The sequence below is a fragment of the Pipistrellus kuhlii genome, unplaced genomic scaffold, assembly GCF_014108245.1.
Source record: "Pipistrellus kuhlii isolate mPipKuh1 unplaced genomic scaffold, mPipKuh1.p scaffold_m20_p_6, whole genome shotgun sequence".
NCBI lineage: Eukaryota > Metazoa > Chordata > Mammalia > Chiroptera > Vespertilionidae > Pipistrellus > Pipistrellus kuhlii.
In genome coordinates this window covers 16967107-16988118 of record NW_023425562.1, presented here as the reverse complement: position 1 = coordinate 16988118, position 21012 = coordinate 16967107, and the positions used below count along the sequence as shown (strand labels likewise).

The 21012-nt window shown below is 51.4% G+C and overlaps 1 protein-coding gene across 1 annotated transcript in view; it reads right to left on the bottom strand.

Annotated features, from left to right (window-relative positions):
• Positions 1-1707: 1707 nt before the first annotated feature.
• MAPK4 (mitogen-activated protein kinase 4) overlaps positions 1708-21012 on the bottom strand; it is a 111582-nt gene continuing 92277 nt past the window's right edge. Inside the window, exons 3-6 of the mRNA XM_036418869.2 lie at positions 10136-10280; positions 8498-8659; positions 4666-4867; positions 1708-2672 (exon numbers count right to left, since the gene is read on the bottom strand). Of these exons, the coding sequence (XP_036274762.1) occupies positions 1973-2672; positions 4666-4867; positions 8498-8659; positions 10136-10280 (1209 nt within the window). The 3' untranslated portion in view covers positions 1708-1972. The remainder of the gene's footprint in view (positions 2673-4665; positions 4868-8497; positions 8660-10135; positions 10281-21012) is intronic.

The following is a 21012-nucleotide window of genomic DNA, read 5'->3' as shown; positions in this document are numbered from 1 at the left end:
TTAAAATCTCCCCTATAAATACCAGGCCAAACCCAGGTGATTCTGGAATCGCTTTCCTGATTATCAATCTGTGTAGGTTCTCATCTCTCCTCCAACTGCAATCCCCCTAGACACCAGCCTTCACAGGTGCAGGGAGAACCAGCCAGGCTCGATGGATCACCCACAGCTAAAGACAAGATTAGATAACATACATGAATGAATAAGATAATATGCAGACGAACAAATGAATTCATGTTCCAATATAACTTTATTTGGCCCATCCTGATCAAGTTTAATAATGTTTAATAGATTTTTTTAAAACTTGAATAGTAATAACAATTCCTCTGTAATAACAATTATATATGAACTTCTGGTCAGGGTCAGCAGCTTGTTCCTTTACCAAAAATGTAAAGCCGCCCTCTGAGGACAAATGGCACATGAGGAGCAGTGTACATTTCCTTATCTTTAAAATAAAAACACAAAAAACCGAATACTTCATATGTACATATTTTCCATTTAAAAATCGGTCAATGTGATTAATTCTGTCTTTAAATATAAGTTTCTAGTATGTTGAATGTTTCAATGTACAAATCCTACTTAGCAGATTAGATTTAAGGTGCTGTTAAGGTGAGGGTGAACACAGCCAAGACCAAGACGGGGAGACCTTCCATTTAGAGTGTCCGGACTTCCTGTGGGCGTCTTCCTGCGTGTTGGGGTGGGGGAGGGGTGGAGCTGGACACCAGTGATGGAAACGGCACGATACGTCTGCAGAGAGTCTGCTGTGCCCACACACCATCACCCCAGGCTCCGGGTGCGAGGGCACCTCTGGGTTTGCAAGTTCCAAACTCATCCTGGCCTGAACTAGGTGGCGATACCTCTGCCTGACCCCCGAGGGTCCTCACGGTGGCACCCCCACCTTTCACACATTGCTACCTCCTGGATTCCTTGACCCCAGGCCACTCGCTCTCCAATGCACTTCTTCAGGGCCTGCTCTTTGCAGGGGTTAAATATAGAACCAAGGGCAGTATGAACGGAGCCTGATAGGGATGCATTAATCAGAAATCTTCTCTCCTAACATTTGCTCTATGGTGAGCCCCTCATTGGGGGTGGGGGTGGAGGGCCTTGGAGGGATCCATGGAAATGCTATCTTCACACTCACTCATGTGACAGCCCTTGGGAACAAGGGCTGTGTCTGTGTTTGCACACCTGTCAGGGAAGCGCACGGGGAGTTCTGGGAGAAGTGCATGCCCAGGCCTGGGAGAATGGGTGCTGTTACCCACAGACCCACACTGATCTGATCTAAATAAGGACTTCAGGTCCTTCAGGAGTGAGGCAAATACAGGGTCCTGGCCAATGAAAAGCATGTATTTGAGGCACCGGAATAATATGCTTGATTCGGGGAAAGAAACTGGCCCAGTTCCCAATGTTGGAATACAAGACACATCGCTCGGAAGAAAAGAACATGGTGATGGGCAGGGAAGGCGCATCTTGCACTAATGTTTCTGGCTGAAAAGCTAGCGGGACCCCAGCGGAGGAAGACATTGTGTAGTGGACTGACAGACACTGGCCTGGGGCCAGGACACTGGGACCCTTGGACCCTGGCTGGACACTGATTCTCTCGTTCTCACTGTCCTTCCGTGTCTGTCAGTTGGTTGGGCCGGTGGGTGTCTGCACCAGCCTGCCAGGTTCTGAGGCCTCTCTCCACCCGGGTGGGGCCTGCAAGCTGCTTCCTAAGACTCACAGGACCTCCTCTTCGCTGGGAAAGTGATCAACCCCCAAACTAGGCTCCTGTTTCAACCCGCTCCCAGAGGTTAAAGGCTAGTTATTAAGGCAGTTTAAGAAACGGACCGGACATTCCTCGCGCTCTCCTCGGATCCTTCCTGTGTCCTGCTAACCCCCAGGGGGTGGAGGGGCCGCCTCCTCCCGCCAGGCCCGCCTGCCCTGGGTGGCCTCCCGCGGGGGGTGCAGGGGCATGGAGCGCCCCCCTGCGGCCTCACCACCGTTCTTTGGAGAAGGGGTCTGCCTGCACGAGGTCTGCAGGGCACTCGGGGATGCACGTGGTGCCATTGAGGTCACCCAGCTTGCTGTCCGGCAGGTCCTCAGGCTTGGTGCAGAGCTTCAGGGCGCGGGAGATGAACACGTCCAGGTCGAACTGGGGGCTGGCGCCGCCGCCGTCCACGGTGGCCGGGCGGCCGGGCGGAGAGGCGGGCGGGCGGCGCTCGGGCCCCTCGCGGGGCGGGCTGGCGGGCTCCTGGCCGGCCTGCGTGCTCTGCACCCACTGCGCGATCTCCAGGAAGAGGCTGGCCGGCTCGTCCTCCTCGCGGCGCGCCCCAGCGGCCCCGGCCCCCGCGGCCCCGGGAGCGGCCCCAGGGGCGGGGGGCGCGCCGGCTGTCTGCTTCCAGTGCGACAGGTCCAGGATGAGCTTGGGCTCCGAGTAGTGGTGCGGCTTGCTGTCGCGCCACAGCAGCTTGTCCAGGTAGGACGGCGAGCCCACCTTGTAGTCGCAGGAGCGCTCCAGGGACGAGTGCGACTGCTCCAGGAAGCGCTCCGAGCTGCCCTGCGAGTCCTTGCGCGGGTCCACCTGCACGTCCTCCGCCGGCGCCGAGCCCGCGCGCGGGTCCCGCTGCACCTCGCTCGCGTCCTGGCCCCGGTCGGGCCGCCACTCCAGGTCGGATGACAGGCTCACGGGGTACCTGCAAAGGGTGCAGACGGACCGGGCATTGGGTCCCTGGCCCATCCCTCCAGCTCCCGTTCCCACCTCGCTGCAAGCTGGGAGGGGGGTGGGACAAGGCAATGGCGAGGGGCCAGGGCTGTGGGTGAGGGACTGTTATCTTACCCCTGGTATTCTTTCTTTTTTAAAAAAATATATATTTTATTGATTTTTTACAGAGAGGAAGAGAGAGGGATAGAGAGTTAGAAACATCGATGAGAGAGAGAATCATCGATCAGCTGCCTCTTGCACACCCTCTACTGGGGATGTGCCCGCAACCAAGGTACATGCCCTTGTCCGGAATCCAACCTGGGACCTTTCAGTCTGCAGGCCGATGCTCTATCCACTGAGCCAAACCGGTTTCGGGTCCCCTGGTGTTCTTGGTACCCATTCAATACCCTACACACAGTTCCTGAGCACCTCCTCTGTTCTAGGCCCTGTTCTAGGCATTGCCAGACACAGCAGTGAACAAAACAGCACAATCCCCGTCCTCATGAGCTAACTTTCCAGTAAGTTCCTAAATACTGTGGCCCTGAGGGGGCTGGGGGGCTGCAGGGACCATAGTCAAGGGCAGGCCATGCACAGGGGTCAGCAGAAGAGAGTTTGCCTTCATCTCCATTTGCTGGCAGCGCTCGATGCCAACCATCCACCTGGGCAACCCAGTAACCTGTCCAAACTAGCAATGGGGCATGGCCTTCCCTTGCTGCCTCCTTCATCTGAAACCCATCCACTGTCATATACCTGAAGAGGAGGAATTGCTCCTCTGTCACGCATGTAACTGCTGTCACACTCCCACCACAGTGGGGCTCCCACTCGGGGCCCTCGGAGTCCTCGCTGCGAAGCCCTCAACTTTAGTCCGGGATTGAGCAGCGATCAGCTGTGGCTCCCAGGGATGCAGATGGTGATGCCCACGTGGTTAGCTGCGTGGTCTAAGACCACCAGACCAGGACAGGACCCAGGAGATCATAGATGCCTTACCTCCATGGAGACTGCTCAAAGTACCTGTTTTTGAAAGTATCTCCCTTACAAAGAAACTTCTATCCAACTCTGACTCGTTGGTAGTGACGTCAGGGCACACACTGTGTGGAGAGGATTCTGATCCCCAGCCCAGTTTAGCAGGAAAGAGTCCTGTGATTGCTTAGCACAGTGGTCGGCAAACAGTGGCTCACGAGCCACATGCGGCTCTTTGGCCCCTTGAGTGTGGCTCTTCCACAAAATACCACGCATGGGCACACACATTCAGTGCCATTGAAGGAGTACCCTAATTAAGTTAATAACAATGTACCTACCTATATAGTTTAAGTTTTTAAAATTTGGCTCTCAAAAGAAATTTCAATCGTTGTACTGTTGATATTTGGCTCTGTTGACTAATGAGTTTGCCGACCACTGGCTTAGCAGTGTCTGACAGGGATGCAGATTGGGGAGAAACCCAGGTGGGCCAAATATCAGCTGTGTGACATGATGCCAGCCAATCTCTATCCTCTCTGCTCTGTAGCTTCCTCCTGTGCCAATGGGCAATGCCAGGAATGGTACCCTGCCTAATGGCACTCTGCAGGGGCACAGAGGAGGTGAACACAGGGGTGTGCTGTGTGGCGGTAAATCCACACTGTTCTCCTGCCTTGCGTGGCTGCCGTTTACGTTTCCAGGGCAAATTCCCAGCCCACCAGAAGGCAGCTCCTGCAGGCGGCCCTCATTCAACGCTAGCAGAACACTGTACTGAGCCTGGGAGGTGAGGGGGGAGGAAAGCAGGTGGTGCCAAGGGAAGAGCCCTGGGCCACATGTCAGACAAGCTGCTCCTGTACTGAGTGCCAGGGCATGGGAGAGGGCAAGGCGGACAGGGAAGTTGGGGAAAGCACCCCAGGACTATACAATGTGGGAGACACAGGGGGAGGTCACACGGAATCAGAGGCAAATAGCAATGGGAGGACTGGGACGGGGGCTCCAGACTCCAGGGCTGGACGCGCCTGGCACCACACCTGTCCCAGGTGGAGAGCTGGCTCTGGCTGGCGGCCATCAGCAGGATGTCGTCGATTTCATCCTCGATGCGGAAGGGGTGCTGGGAGATGGGCTCGTCCTCGGGGCACGAGTACGGGCTCATGTAGGGGTGCTGCAGCCCCATCTCGGCGGTGAGACGATCCATGGGGTTAAAGGTCAGGATCTTCTCCAGAAAGTCGATGGCTGTGGAGCAAAGCCGGACAGGAAGGTCATCATTGGTTGCTGCTGCCGCCCTGAGAAGGAGACCCCGCAGCGTGGCGATGGTCCTGTGTACTTTTCCGTTTGTGAAAAGGTTTTTAGTCATTTTCTTTCTCATGATCCTCACCACAATCCAGCGACAAATTTGGGGCTGATGCTGCTTTTGGACCCACAAATCTAAGTAAGAGAGGCCCAGAGGGGGAAAGGGGCATGCTTAAGGCCATGGCTGGTGACAGGAGGCCCAGGGCTAAACTCTGCGTAAGGTTGATTTCTCCAGAGACAAGAATTGAGGTATAAGTCGGTACCTGGCGGGGAGCCCCGAAGTGTACTGGGCAGGGCAGGGGGAAGAAGCCAGCAGAGGGTGTATCTATGAGCAGGTTCCCCTGTGGGCACCTGGTGCTCATTTCCACTGGGTCCCCCAGGAGACAGCGTGGGACTTGCAAGGTGCTTCACTCAGGGACAGGGGTCAGCAGAAGAGAGTTTGCCTTAATCTCCATTAGCTGGCAACGCTTGATGCCAACCATCCATGTGGACAACTCAGTAGCCCGTCCAAACTAGCAACGGGGCATGGATACCCCAGCATGGAGAGATACTTCTGGGGGATCTCTCCACCTGCTCCCAGTGTTGGGGTGAGTGCTGCTGGGGTGGCTGGGAGCCTGCTTCCAGCAGTAAACAGCCCCCAAGAGGAAGGTGACGAAGGTGACAAAGGTGAGGCAGGTGGGACAGGGCCTGACAGGCTAGAGCTTCTAGTTGATATCCAGCGGGCCTCCCACCATATGTTGCCCTGGGAGGTCTCACAAATAAAGGCAGCCTGTATCTTCCTCTCTGAAATCAATAAAAACAAACCTGTGTTTTTAGAAGTGTTAACATACACAGGTGGCATTACAGAGGCCCCGGAAAGGATACTTGTTTGTAGAGTGAGGCTGCACCAGACCCAGGCGCGGCCTCCGTGGGCATGTGCACGTGGAGCCCCTCGGATTTCTGGCTGTTCTGTCCGCCCATGCCAGTGAACAGCAGTGATAGCGAGATGGGATTTGATTTGGGGGATTGAAAATGAATATCAGCGGGCGGGCAAATTGGCAAATACGGACGGAACCGTGAGTAATGTGATTGCCTGTACTCTGCTCCAGAAGGACTGTGAGGAGGCACTCGGTTCATGTCTGTGGAATTGAATTGAAACTCGAAGACGGGGGAGAAAATGGATGTGGGCTGACAAGGCGAGGGTGAGAAGCTGGCGCTGTGTAAGCGATGGGAGGCGGCCTGGCCAGCGGGGAAGGTGTGGTCGGATGGGGGAGGGCTGTGATCATCAGGATATTTCACCACCCGGCTAAGGACCCCTCTAGTGGCTGGACCAAGGGGAGGTCCTGGCATCTGGAACCTGGGATGGGGAGGGAAGCTTTGAGCAGTCAGTAGTCATTTGCCATCCGGCATGACACTAAATTAGGGTTTCAGGGTGTTCTGGGTGTGCACTGCTGGCCATCGAAGCAGCAGCAACTCTGATTACCCCCAGTGCTCTGGGGCTCAGAGGTTGCTTCTGGGCCAGGGCTTCGGACCTGAAAGAGGATTGGCCTCCCGGGTGCCCAGGACTGGGAAAGGTGGGGCACTGCCACTGGGCTCCAGGCTGGGCAAGCCTTCCCCTCTTTGGGCCTCTGACCCTCCCTCAGCCCCACCCTATGACACTGGACCTTTTGACACGGAAATGGAGAGTGAACGCTTTCAGGCACCATCACCATTGTTGTCATTATTAAGAAAGACCCAGCAAACCCTGAAGTCGGACAGTGCCTGCCTGAAGGCCACTCCACTGATTAGCAAGCATCTCCTCTTTCCTCTCTAGGTCTTCTCACAGGTGCCCAGACACTCCTGATATTAAAAAACCCTTTCTCTGTCTAACCTGCATCTGTCCCTTTACCTTCCACTCCTGAGCCTAGCTCCGCCCTCTGTGGTCCCCCATCTCAGCTGTTCTCTCTTCCCCACACCTGCCCCTCTCACGCTTCAAGGTGGCAGTCATGCCCCATGTAAGCCCCTCTCCACCTGCCTCACACTGGCCCACCTCCCAGTTGTCCTGCAAAAGTCTTTGCAGAACAAGACAGAAGGTCCCTGGGCCCCTGGACAGCTGTAGAGCAGGTCCACCATGCTGGCCTTGGACTGCCTGGTTTTGTTTTGGATTATTATATAAGAGAGAAATTAACTTTTTTGTGTTACTCCTCACCCATGGGTATTTTTTCTATTGATTTTTTTAGAGAAGAGTGGAAGGAAGGGCCGAGAGCATGAGAAACATCAACTTGAGAGAGTCACATTGAGTGGTTGCCTCCTGCACATGCCCTGACTAGGGCTGAGAGATGAATCTGCAACCTAGGTACCTGCCCTTGACTGGGAATCAATCCCATGACCCTTCATGCCGGGAACCAATTCCAGCATGTAATAATTATAAGGGTTTCTCCAAAAGCTTGGTGAAGCTTGGGGGCTCAACAAGGGCTGAGCCACACATGTAGTTTACCTGTTGGAACAGCTAAAGGGCACGTCCCCCAAAACCTGAATAGGATAATCGTCTGCTGCCAGACAGCTCAGGGCATTTTATTGCCTCCTGTTGGCCAAACACCTGAACAGCTGTAGGCTATTCCCTAAACTGACAATGCTTCTGTACCTTACCCTTTGAACCCTTACCCTTTGAAGTGTATATCTCCACCTTGCCTTAGGACAAATTGTGTTAATAAAAGCACAGGTCCTTAGACAAGGAGTAGTCTTCAGTTCCTTTAGCTGAAGATCCTTTGACCACCCCCTCTCCCCCCCAATGCCTTTCAAAATTATCTTTTGTCTCCAGACTCCTTCTTGAATCTAGCATCAGCCCCTTTCTCCAGAATACTGAATGCTTCGTAATGCTGGGACAAGAAGCCCAGCACCTTCAGCCCAGGACAGATGTTCTGACCACTAAGCAACACTGGCTAGGGTGAGAAATAAACTTCTTAATTTCTTTTTTCTTAAGTAATGATTAAATCTTATTTGAGCCTTGAGAATTTTGGTCTCTCTCACAATCGGCTGTAGAAGCTTCCTCAGGAAGCCTCTGACAGGTCTGAGGCCCAATGATAATGTAACATCTAAGATGACAGAGGAACCCCTTATGCCCAGGGCCTTACAGGTCCTATTTACTTACCCGTCATAACGACCCTACGTGCCCATTTTATAGTTAAGGAAACAGAGATGCAGAGAAGTTAAGAAACTTGTCCAAGGCCCAACAGCTCAACATTCACTGGGGAACTAGGAATTGAGCCTGGCTTTGGTCTCAAGCTGATAAAGCCCATGTTCTCAGCACCACACCATACCTTCCAAGGAGGAAAAGGTAAAGGGGGAGAAGGAGGAAGCAAGTGAGAAAGACAAGAAAGAAAAGGAGGCAAATCAGGGGTGGAATATGGAGGACCCCTAATATTGAGGTTGCCCGCTGGCCACATTCCAGGGGCTAATCATCTGGAAGTAGCCACAGCAAATGCTGGCTGCCAGGGGCCCTCATTTCTATGCTAAGGACTCTGCTTGGTCCTTCTGGAAGGACACTACCTGGCCCGCCCCCAAGGGACGCAGAGCACAGCCCGCAGATGCGGGCCTGGCTGTGGGCGCAGGTACCTTCACTGTTCACTTCGGGGAGCAGCTTGCGCAGGGGCCTCTTCACCTCCCAGGTGCTGCTGACGAAGGAGGGCATCACCTTGAGCAGCTCGTCCTTGTCCTCCTCCCGGATCACAGGGATGGTCTCCAGGATGAGCTGCATTTGCTCCAGCTCGTGAGCCCCTGGGGAGACAAATGCCAAGTGGATCAGTGTGCTGCCTAAGGGACTGGGTGTGTGGACGCCCCACAGCAGTAACAGGAGGCCTGGGAGGGGCCACACAGGGCAGGGGTCAGCCTTGGCTGGGACCCAGGGCCCTGGCTCTGGTCTTCCTCCTGCCGCTAACTTGCTGTGTGACTAGGAGCAATGGCTTACTGTCTCTGAGTCTGGCTTTGTCAAGTGCCTCTGCCTCTGGGATGAGCAGTCTGGTTAAGACTGGCAGCCAGCACCAAAGTGACGAGAACAGCCTGGCTCGAGGCTTTCCAAGGGCCCCTTCCCATTGGCCTCTCTGCATGTTCTTTACCGGGCTAGGCAAGCAAGTGATTTCAAGGCCGGGAATGAGCCTGACCCCTTGGTTTCCAATGAGGAGGATTCCAATGAGGAGAGGAATGTGTCCTGAGCACACTGCTTCTGTGCTCCTTTGGGCAGAGGGAGGAAGGCAGGCTACGCCCAGTGCATGGACCAGGATGGAGGCAGGGACTCATTCATTTGACAAGTAATTGTTTATTGAGCACCGTCTCCCTGCCAGGCATCATGCTGGATGTTGGGAACGAATACCTCTCTCATCTGTAAAAGCATCAATCTTTATCACCTCAGAAACTCAGCGCACCTTCTATTCTACCCCCAGACAACACCGAGCCTGTGTTCGAGCTCTGGCACTGCTGGGATGGACAAGTCTGCCTCCTTACTACCCCGCTCTGACCTTCAGGCTCAGAGTTGTCTGGTAGAAGGTGCGTTGAGTTTCTGTTTCACTCTTACCTTCATTCCGTCCGTCTTCTGCCTTTGTGTGAGTAGCCTTTCCACTGCCTCTACCAAGCCTCGCTTTCCTCAAGGAGCCCCCTGACTCATCCAGCTGCTCAGAGGGCCTCTCCGTACTCCCTCCTCCTCCCCCCTGTTCCCATGGATCCCAGTCTGCCAGCAGCTGGTGGCTCAGGATGGGCTCTTCGTGTGTCCCCATACGCCCCTTGTGGTACTACTACATGCGAATGCTGTGAAGGCCAGCCCAGAAAGGGCCTCCAGCATCAGGGTCTGCCCTCAAGGCATTCCCTTGGCCTCTCCCTCAATGGGCTCAGTTCAGGGTCAGTTCAGGGACTCTGGGAACTCCTGGTGGGGACCCCTCTCCAAATGGGCACTTCAGACCGACTGTTTCGAATGGCAGGGAGAGAGAAGGAAGGGGCTGGAAATGTAGGGTGGGTGTTTTCAACGGTCAACCTCAAGGTATTGGAATACAAGTGGTTACTTGATCGTGAAAGTTCTGTCCTAAAAGATTACTTTTAGTGTCTCTAGCATTGTGCCTGGACTGACAGAAAGGTGCCTCCAAGCAATGCCATAAAAGTCACAGAGGTTACTTCAAAGAGAAAGGCTATCATGTCTTGTGCACCCAGTTCCCTTTGTCTAGAACGACACCAGAGGAGAAAGAAGGTGAGTGGTTAGCTGCTTACCTGCAAAGAGCATTCTCCCCGTGAGCATCTCGGCCAGGATGCAGCCGGCCGCCCACATGTCGATGGCTTTGGTGTAGTTGTTAGGGGAGAGGAGCAGGCGTGGTGAGCGGTACCACTTCGTTACCAAGCCTTCTGACAGATAACCCTGGAAGACAGAATCCTGTTTCATCCATCTGTCATGCAGATTCCCTCTCTCCCACACCTCTTCTCATTTATCTTCACCTGGAGACAGGACTCCTTTCAGGATTCCTTCACCCTTGATCCTTTCCTGTGGATCTGGAAGAAGTATTACTGAACAGAAGTCTGACTGTAGGGATTCAGGCTTCTTTGTGGGTTTCAAAGGTTTTGGTGGGGGAGGGTCTCAGGAGGCCCTGGCATTCTCCTCTGTAGAAAGGGATTCAGGATATCAGTATTTTAGGAGAAATGATATCCTGCCCCAGCTTGATGCAAGTATGCAAAACAAATCTGACCTCGTCTAGTAAGAAGATGGATAAGTAAGAGCCATACTCCAGTTCATTATCGCCATCAACAAAATAGTGATGAGACACTGGAATTTCATTTACCCAGCGGCTGAATCTCAGACACAGACATACATCTGGAATCAAGCCAGTTGCTTTGGCGTTAATGGTTAGAATTAATGCAGCTATGACTCCAGAGCCAAGACCCTGATGAAAACGAATAAGGCTATCTTCATCATGGATGCAGGCCAAGGACATATGACAGCAGACCTAATGGCAAAGTGGACACACCGTTTGCTCCGAGGATTCTGGGAGTTCTACACAGTGCCTTCTGGAGGGATAGATGTGCTAGCTGACTTCAGCCATTGCTCAGTGACTTCAGATCTGGGCTGGAATCCCTCCCCACAAGATACAGTGATGGCCTACGTCAGTGATCGGCAAACTGCGGCACGCAAGCCACATGCGGCTCTTTGGCCCCTTGAGTGTGGATCTTCCACAAAATACCAGGGCCTGGGTGAGTCTATTTTGAAGAAGTGGCATTAGAAGAAGTTTAAGTTTAAATAATTTGGCTCTCTAAAGAAATTTCAATTGTTGTACTGTTGATATTTGGCTCTGTTGACTAATGAGTTTGCCAACCACTGGCCTAGGTGTTTTAGCACAGAAAAGAAAACATAGCCAAGCAATTTGGAAGTTATTCTCTATATAATTCAGAAAGCTGGCCCAACAATGAAACCCGGGAAATGTCCATTTGGATCAACTGAGCAATCTCTCTACAGTGAGAAAATAGACAGTTTGGGATTCAAGGTGAGACAATTCCAATCGAGGGGCTCTAACGTGAGGTTCTAGGGATGATCTTGGTTGTTGCTGTAATCCTCCGTTTGGCATTTGAATTTGCCTTTTTACTGATGCAGAAAGTATATCAGAGATCCATGTTAAAACGTATGCAAAGTTCAGAAGCCCAAGTACCCAGGAGCTTTTGATCAGTTAATCTGAAATCTTTTCATTTGTTGAGCAAAGATTTATTGTTTAAAGCCTCTGAGAGCCCTGCATTAGGACAGCAGTTTCCTCTCCTCTGTGGCACAACTTTTTTCAGGGTAGGGCCTCAAACTAGTGGAACAAAAAGGAAAAGAGACATCCCCCCCAGCCCCGCCCCCCAACGGGAAATGACTACAACAAAGCCATTCTCTGGCCTCAAAGCTCTCACCGACATGAACTCCTTACAGTTTTTGGATGTACCCCTCTTTCTCTCTCCTTTTGGCATTTACACGTGTGCATCCTACAGATGGAGGTCCTCACACCTGCTGTCAACCTGGCTGATGCACACTAAGGCCGGCTTCCTCTCAGGAGCTTCCTAGTTCTCTGGGATGAGATTGGATGCCCCTCTGGGAGCTCCATGGGTCCTGTTTGCTACTGTTTCTTTACTTCTATGACGTTGCCCACTTTCCAGTCCCCTAGACTCTATGCCTCTCACAGGAAGCAGCTGGTATAGGTTCACAGTCATGTCCAAATTGCCTAGTCCCAAGTCTGCCTCTTAGGAAGTGTTCAATAAACACTGTTGAATGAGCGAGTGAATGAATAAATTAACGAATAAACAAGGAATGTCTCCTGTGTTCTAAACCCCAGGCATTTTGCAGGGACCACTGACCCTCTTCTTGGACATGCTTGACTTTCCAGAGAGTTCCAGGTGCCACGTTCAAAGGTGGGTGGGAAATTCACAGCAGTTGACACCCATTGATACCTTGCCTTGTTCCAAAAAGGATTGGCAAATGGAAGTCACTTTTAAAAGGTCAGGTGTGTTGCGGTATAATTTACATACAATAAAATTTGCCCTTTTTAGGGTACAGTTTTGTCATCTCCAACAATTCCACATCCCCTTCTCGTCACTCCAGTTTTGCCCTGTTTATAATGTCATGTAAATGCAATCACCCCAGGAAGCTTTTTGAATCTAATTGCTTCCCTTAGCGTAATGCATTTAGACTCACCATGTTGTGTGTACAGTAGTGTGTCAGGGGCTGAAGTTTGATCCTAAAAATTACAGAGGCAAGCCAGGTGGCCTGCGGAAGGAAGGTCACTTCTGTGTGGGCGGGCTGTAAATAAAGGCTGTCTCTGATTTTATTTTCCAGTCGGAGTTGGAGGCTGAGACTGTCAGAGGAAGACTAAAATCCAGATCACCCAGAGGGGAGGGGACTTAAGGAAAGTTTCCCTTGATATGTAAATAAACAGTCTTTTAAGGAATGGAATTTCCTATAATTAACATAATTAATACCTGCGGATCTGCAGCTTTGGGGCTGAGGAGAAGTGGGGACATGGGGGTTGGGAGTGTTGAGGGTGGAAAATCCTTTGAAAACACCTGCTCTGAAAGTTAAAGGAAGATGTACTTTGGGGCAAGGCTGCCCCTAGGTCAGAATTATGGCCAGACCTTGACAGTGGTTGAGAAAGTGAACTCCTGGCTCTTTCTTGCATTTGAATGAAAACCAAGGACCTGCTGAATATCTGTTAACTACTACAGCTACTTCCCTATGGTTGCTTGTCCCTCAAGCCCCTTGTGAGAACAAAGGGAGTTACTGATATGTTTCAGAAGCCAGGGGGCAGAGGGGAACCTGGGCAGGTGCAGTGCCTTCTGCCTGGCTCTGAAGCAAGAGGACCCTGGGGAGGGGGGTGGGGGCAGGGGAACCAAAGAGTGGCTTTCTTCCTGGGTGGGGAGTCTGAGCAGGAAGGCGCTGGGGTCCACAACATGCTTCTGGCGACCTAAATTCAAGAGAGGAGTTTCAGTTGAGTAGATAGGGTGAAAGTCAGAATTTTCTAGAGTTAAAAGAAAAAAATCTTTAAAGAATACCCGGGAATAAAGGCTCCATTAAAAAAAAAATACATATTTTTGTTGAGTTCAAAGAGGAAGGGATAGGGAGAGAGAAATAGAAACATCAATGATGAGAGAGAATCATTGATCGGCTGCTTCCTGCACACCCCCATTGGGATCAGGCGTGCAAACCACGGAGGCACAGAGGATAAGCAATCTACCCCAGTCAGGCATGTGCCCTGCGCTCAACCACTGACACCATGCTGGCTGGGTGAGACTCAGTTTTATCAGAAGGGCTCATAAATCAGTAAGGATATTGGCTCCCAGAAATCCCTCGATGGCTTTCCTGCTGAGCCTGTGGGAGGATAGTTTCAGCTCCATTTGGACATGGAAGGCCCTGTCTTCAGTGATCAGACCTGGTCTGCGGGGGGCTCTCCCAGGGCAGGCTGGGAGGCAGCAGGTCCATGCAGGACACACTGTCCTGTGAGCTCTAAGACCATGTGCTCTGAGAAGACACGAAGTCAACACTGCAATTCTCCACGGCCCCTCTCAGCAGACTACTGCAGTGTTTCCCAAAGTGTGGTACACGTACCCCCAGGGGTAATGGAAGAGTTTGGTGGGGGTACGCGTTGCACCGGAGTTTGGTGGGGATATGCACTGCACCATGCTTAGCTGCGCCTAATTCTACATTCTCATGAGTACGAGGGGTACTCAGTGTTACAAAAATTATAGAAGGGGTACACATATGTCAAAAGTTTGGGAAACACTAGACTAGAGGGAGACAGGAATTGCCCTGCCCCTTCCTTCTGCCCCCTGGTCCCTTGGTGCTCCTGGGACTAGCTGGTGCTCCTGGGGAGAAGCTGGTTCTTGAGGAGGCGCCGCTGGGAAGCAGTCAGACATAGCTTCCTGTCTAGACCCTGTCAGGAGCCTTTGGGATTTCTTCAGCTATTTCTCTAGTTAGCTCTTCTCTTAGGGTCCTGTACAGCCAACAGGAGGCTTTGACTTTGAAAGGTTCGAAGGTGTTTGAAATAATAATCTAGAAGCAGCTGCCCTGAGTGAGGGTAATTGGGAACCCACAGCAGATTCGGAGGGAAGGTGTCAGTGAAGCGCTGAGCATTCCTTTTACAGAAGAAGCAGGGGTACTCCGTCCCAGGTGCCTGCAGGAAATTCAGGCCAGCCTCACTCAAACTCACCCCGGAAGGTGGCACCCCTCTGCTGCCACAACCAGCCAGCCCTGGTGGGTCCACTTCTGTGGGGCTTGCCCTCTCAGTGCCTCCACCGCCTGGAGCCTGACCTCATGGGTCTGGGATTGCAAGCCTCCGATGTCACCCACTAATGATAATGCATTTCCTGGCTACTCACAGCCACAGGGAGAATTTAAATGGGGACAGGGGCTAAGTGTCAGTGGTCCCCCAAAACCCCCTGCATCAGAGTCAGGGAAACTGCTTGTGAGATGTGCAAACTTCCCAAAGCTACCGATGTACATCTTTTTCTTTTTGTTAATCCTCACTCAAGGATATTTTTCCTTTGTTTTTTATAAAGCGTAGAAGGGAGAGAGAGAGAAACATCAATGTGAAAGACACTTATCAATTGATTGCCTCTCACATGAACCCTGACCAAGGCTGGGACTCAAGCCTGCAACCAGTGCCCTTGACCGGAATCGAACCAAGGACCCCTCAGTCTGTGGGCTGACCATTCACTGAGCACACTGTCTCTGGCACTGATGTACATCTTCAATAAGCCCCCTCCCAGTTTGAGAACCCTAGGAAGAACAAAGGGAGCATGAAGTGCCGGAAGCCAATTCCAGCATGTCAGCAGGGCTGAATCATCTATTAATAGAATGGCTAAAGGCATTTCCCCAAACCTGAAAAGGAAGCCTTAAATGATTGCTTGCTGACAGACAGCTCAGGGCATCTTAATCTAGAGGTTATTGCCTCCTCCTAGCCAAACACCTGAACAGCCAGAGGTAACTCTACCAATCTGACAATGGATTTGTGTATGAATCCCTGGCCTTTGATGTGTATATCTCCACCTTGCCTTAGGACAAATTGTGTTAATAAAAAGCAAGGGGTCCTGAGACAGAGAGAACTTAGTTCCTTTAGCTAAGTCTTCTCTGACTCTCCCTAATATGCCTTTCAAAAGTATGTTTCATCTCTGGACTCTTATTTAATTTATGCCCAACCCTTCTCTAGATTCCAGAACCCTTCTAGATGCCGGATCAAGACCACTGGAGTTAATGAAGTTTGTAGAGGGAGGAAGGAGGGACATTGGGCAGGATGGGCATTTCCATGCAGGCTGTAGTAGGGCCCTTGCCCAGTCTTACAGTGGGAGGGGCTTTCATGCAGCCAAGTTGTTGCAGGCTCTGCACTCCCAGCCTAGAGAGGCTTGCCAGCGGGGCTGCTAGCAAAGATGATTCTCTCTGGAAAGCAGGGGATTAAGGGGCTTAGGGATGCTCCTGGCACCACGCTTCCTTGGATGGGAATAGGAATGCATATATGCACCCCTGTCTGATCTAGAAAAACTGGGTCAAGTGAAAAAGGAATCCGGCAGTGGAGAAGGCACTCTGCAGCCTTAGGGGTGAGTGGGGCTGCTGCATGGGTGCTGTGATTCTTGTAGAGCATGCCTGGTGCATGTGCCGTGGCAGCCAAAGACATGTCACACCAAGAGGTGAGGACTGGACACTTTCACCCCGGAGGGCATGGGTGGGGCCAGGAGAGCTGCTTTAGACATTTGCAAGGCTGTCGTGCAGACAAGGAGTTAAGCTTGTTCTTGAAGGATCTGGGGACAGGTGAGAGGTATGAGACATAGCTATAATAGCTAGCATTTATTGAACTCCTCAAATTGCTGTAACTGCTTCATATAGATTAACTCATTGCATCCTTGCAACAACCCCCCGAGGTAGAGACTCTCTCATTATAGTCATTTTTTGGTGAGAACACAGAGGCACAGAGAGGAAAAGAAACCTACCCCCAGTCACACAGGCTGTAAAGGGCAGAGCCGGGGTTCAGCCCCAGGCCGTGTGGATGTAGCACTTTGTCTGAATATGGGGCTCTACTCGCCTTCACAGAAGAGCCCCCGACAGCCACCAGAGCTGCCAAAGGCAGGGGACTGGGTTCTAGACATGCAGAGAGGTCTAATCACGGAATGGACAGCCTCAGGGGGAGACATGCCAACACCCACTAGCCTGGTGGATGCCAGAGCACAGCTGCTCGGACTTGGGGGTGCATGCGAATACTCAAGGGCTTAGGTTAAATGCAGATTCCATTGCATCTGGTGAACAAGGCGATGATCTTCAATGCCCTGCCCCCCAGATTCACGATTGCTTTGCTCATGACCAGGCAGCTCTCTGCAACCCCGAGGCAACCTGACCTATAGCAGAGGTTGATGTTTTGTGTTACACTCATCAAAATACCATATAGGAGAACACCAGCATCCCAGAGGCCCAGTTTAGGCAGAAATAGCTGGCCTCCCTCTCCACCGTCTTCTCCCTCTGAAGGTATAATGTTTACTTGTGCTAATATCCATAGCAGGCACACGTCAGAAGCCTTTGAAAAAGGAAGAACGCAGCAGCCGCAGCCAAATAGCCTTTCTTCTTGCTGACTCCAGACTCACTCTTTGAAACTCGTTTCCATGAAAATAGGCATCAGGGAGTCGCTCTCTGAGGCTGAGGGAAGGAACACACCACCTCAACAGCCCTGCACAGTCACTTGTAAGTCATCTGGTACATTCTGTTTATGCAGCTAAAATTCACAGGGGTGAGGAAACAGCACCTTAAATCAGCTGCCTCGAGTTTTCATTAACTTCCAAGGTGCCCTAGACGCTGATGCTGATCCGCTGCCTCCCTTCTTCTCATTCCGGGCTCTGACACTCACCCGATCTTCCCAGGTTTCCATGGAAATCAACCAAAGGCTCAGCTAAGTTCCTGCAGCCCCCAGGTTTTCACGTTGCTTTAAAAAATTTATGAAAGAATTGTTTTTTAAGAAGTAATTTATTTTTAAATGTGTTAAAATGCACCTAACATAATGTTTACCATCTTAACCGTTTTTTGTTTTGTTTTGTTTGTGTTAGTGTTGTTAATCCTCACCTGAGTATATATTTTCCATTGATTTTTTTAGGGAGAGTGGAAGAAAGAGGGAAAGACAGAAACATCGATGTGAGAGAAACACATCTATTGGTTGCCTCCTGCATGAGCCCCTCCTGGGCCAGGGAGGAGCCTGCAACCAAGGTATGTGCCCTTGACCAGAATCCAATCCAGGGTCTTTGGTCCACAGGCCAATGCTCTATCCACTGAGCCAAACCAGCTAGGGCCAGCTTAACCATTTTTAAGTGTGCAATTCAGTGGCATTGAGTACATTCACATTGTTGTGCAACCATCACCACCTCCACATCCAGACTCCTTCCACCTCGGAAAACAGAAACAACTCCTTTTCTCCGGGCCCCCAGCGAGCACCCTACTACTCTCTGTCTCCAGGAACTTGATTCCTCCAGGTGCCTCTGTAAGTGGAATCAGATAGTACTTGGCCTTTGGCAACAGGCTTACATCCCTCAGCGCAAGGTACTTTCCCTTACTTTTAAACAGCAGAGAAGTGAGAGCAATGGAGTTGGGGTTCTTTTTATATTTTTAAAAACATTTTTTATTGACTTCAGAGGGGAAGGGAGAAGGAGAGAGAGATAACATCAATGATGAGAGAGAATCATTGATGGGTTGCCTCCCGCATGCTCCCTACTGGGGATCAAGCCTGCAACCCAGGCTCGTGCTTTGAAAATGGAACCATGACCTTCTGGTTCATAAGTTGATACTCAACTACTGAGCCAGGCCGGCCGGGCCAATTTGGCCCCATTTCAAAAGGCACTTTCTTGAAATGCGGTGGGTCCTCTCATTCAACTAGAACTCACAGTCGCAGAGACAACCTTTGGACCTTATCCTCCCGGAGTCCAATCATGAACTCTCAATTCCATTACAGTTCAAACACATGACAACATGTTTTGTGTTCGGAACTGTGCCAGGATCACCGTCCTCGCCAGGCCCAGCTGCTGGGCTGATTAGAGAGGTGGGTGGAGGGAAGGCTGAGTTCAGCTGCTCCAGCCTCAGTTTCCCCATCTGCTTGTGCTGCTGGTCTCCCAGCTTTCCTCTGTGGGGCACTCGAGCCCTAGGGGCCGATCCCAGGCAACAGCCATCTTTAGTGGTGGGCCCTGCTGGGCTGCAGTGTTTAATGTTTAATGGGCCGGTCGGCCTGCGAGCAAATGGCTCCTTTTACGAGGACGAATTAAGTGCCGCCAGCAGACATCTGTCTCACTGACTTTTAAGGGGAAATCTGGTGGTGCCCCGAGACCCGGCTCTCAGACCTGCTACACCTTGGAAGCACCTGGCGAACTTAAGGCAGTTCTGATGCTCAGGCCACCTGCTGCCCTGCTCACATTAGAATCTCGGGAGGCACATCCAGGCATCAGTAATGTTTAAAATGCCCCAGGTGATCCCAGGGTGGCCATGTTTAAGAACCAGTGTCCCAGAGATGTTTACGTCCCCTGCTCTGGAAGGTAAGCTGTGCTTGCACGGTTCCTCGGTTAGTGGAGGCCTCTATTTCTAGCTCTGCTTAAGATGAGATGAATCCCTGAGTAGCCTGAGGTCTTCCCCAGATGGCAGACCCACAGGAAGTAAACATTTACTGGAATAGAACCACTAATAGCTATAGCTGCCATTTAACGAGCACTTACAACACGCCAGGAATTGTGCCAAGCGCTGCTTTATTATTAGTGTATTTAATTATCGAAATGATCCTGTGAAAAAAGAGAGGCGAACAGCTTGACCAAGGCCAAATTGGGTAATAATTGGCAGGCGGAGGTTTGATCCTGGCAGTGAACAAAACCAAGTCCCCGTAGCCATGGAGCATCCATTTCATAGGACAGACAGCTGACCATGTGAATGTATCATATGTCTGGTGGAGGAAGTGCCGGGGATAAAAATGAAGTGGGGTAAGGAGACTTATGGGGTGGGTGGTCTGGAAGGTCTTTAAATAAGGGGGCATATGAGCAGGGGAATCAAGGAGCGACCCATTCGGGGGGAGAACATCAGAGAAGTGGATCTCTGAGCGCCAAGCCTTCCTTTACTGCCCCCAACCCTGACCCCGTATGAGGGCAGCACTCTCATCTTCCTCCTCCCACCTGGCAAACCTTCCCCTCCATCCCCCCAATAGCATCCAGGTATAAATAACCGGGAACGGCTTAGAGTGGGGAAGGAATCTAATAATTTGTTGAGCATTCTACACAAGAGACTTCGCCAGCATTCTCTCAGTGACCTCAGGGCAACCTGTAAGAGAAGTATTTACTTTTTCATTTTAAATCTGGGGAGATTACTGCAACCCTCCCCCCCCCCCCCCCCCCCCCCCCCCCCCCCCCGCCTGGCCTAGCTGGCAAGCGCCTTTGTGTCCTTGGACCCCTTCACCTCCACCTCCACAGCTCTGTAGTAGGGGAGGCCCGAGGCAGGGACCCGCTACTCTATCTCTGCCTGAGGTGCCCAGGTAGGGGCTCACTTTAAACGTAGTGCCCAAATGGAATAACCTCAAGCTAAGGAATGATTGATATGTCCGTGGTGGAATTTCAGGAATTGACCGCTAGTCAAGGGGAGATTATTTTGAAGTTTGTTGAAAATCACAGGACAACCCTGGCTGGTTTGGCTCAGTGACGGGAATGTCTGCCCAAGCACTGAAGGGTCATGGGTTCGATTCCCAGTCAAGGGCACATACCTGGGTTGCAGGTTGGATCCCCGTCTCTGGTTGGGGCAGGTGCAAGGGGCAACCAATTTACGTGTTGCTTCTCCCTCTCCTCCTCCGCCTCCCTCCCTCCATTCCACTTTCTCTAAAAAAATAAATAAATAAATAAATAAAGGAGAAAAACAATGGAAAAAATATCATGGGTGAGGATTAACAACAAAATCCCAGCACGAAGGGAGTCTCTGTGTTCAAGTCCAGCTTATCCTCAGAAATCCAGGGCTCCCTCAGGCGGTGAGGCTGTAGTTTTTATTTGACATCTTGATGCCACACAAGGTAGGTAGACCCCTGGGGCAGCTAATCTTGCCAGGAGGGTCAGCTTGGAGGTCAGATTCCGAATTTTATTGCATCCATTCCACCTCCTCTCTCAAAAACAGAGAGACTATGAACTCCCAAGCCCTTCTGAGTGGTGTGTGTAAGAAGAACGTATGTTTGCCAGGTGCTGACCATGTGCATGTTCACTCTGTTCTTTCTTTGATTTTTTTAAAAATATATTTTATTGATTTTTTTACAGAGAGGAAGGGAGAGGGATAGAGAGCTAGAAATGTCGATGAGAGAGAAACATCGACCAGCTGCCTCCTGCACACCCCCCACAGGGGATGTGCCTGCAACCAATGTACATGCCCCGACTGGAATTGAACCTGGGACCTTTCAGTCCGCAGACTGATGCTCTACCACTGAGACAAACCGGTTTCGGCCTTTCTTTGATTCTTATGACACGTTCACAAGGTGGGCACTGCTACTGCCCCTGCTCTCGGAGTGGGGAATGGGGGGCTGAGACAGAAGGTCAATGACAGTACCAAGGTCACCAAGTCTCCCCAGCAGACAGTTCAGTCCCCAAAGTTCCTCTCCAGC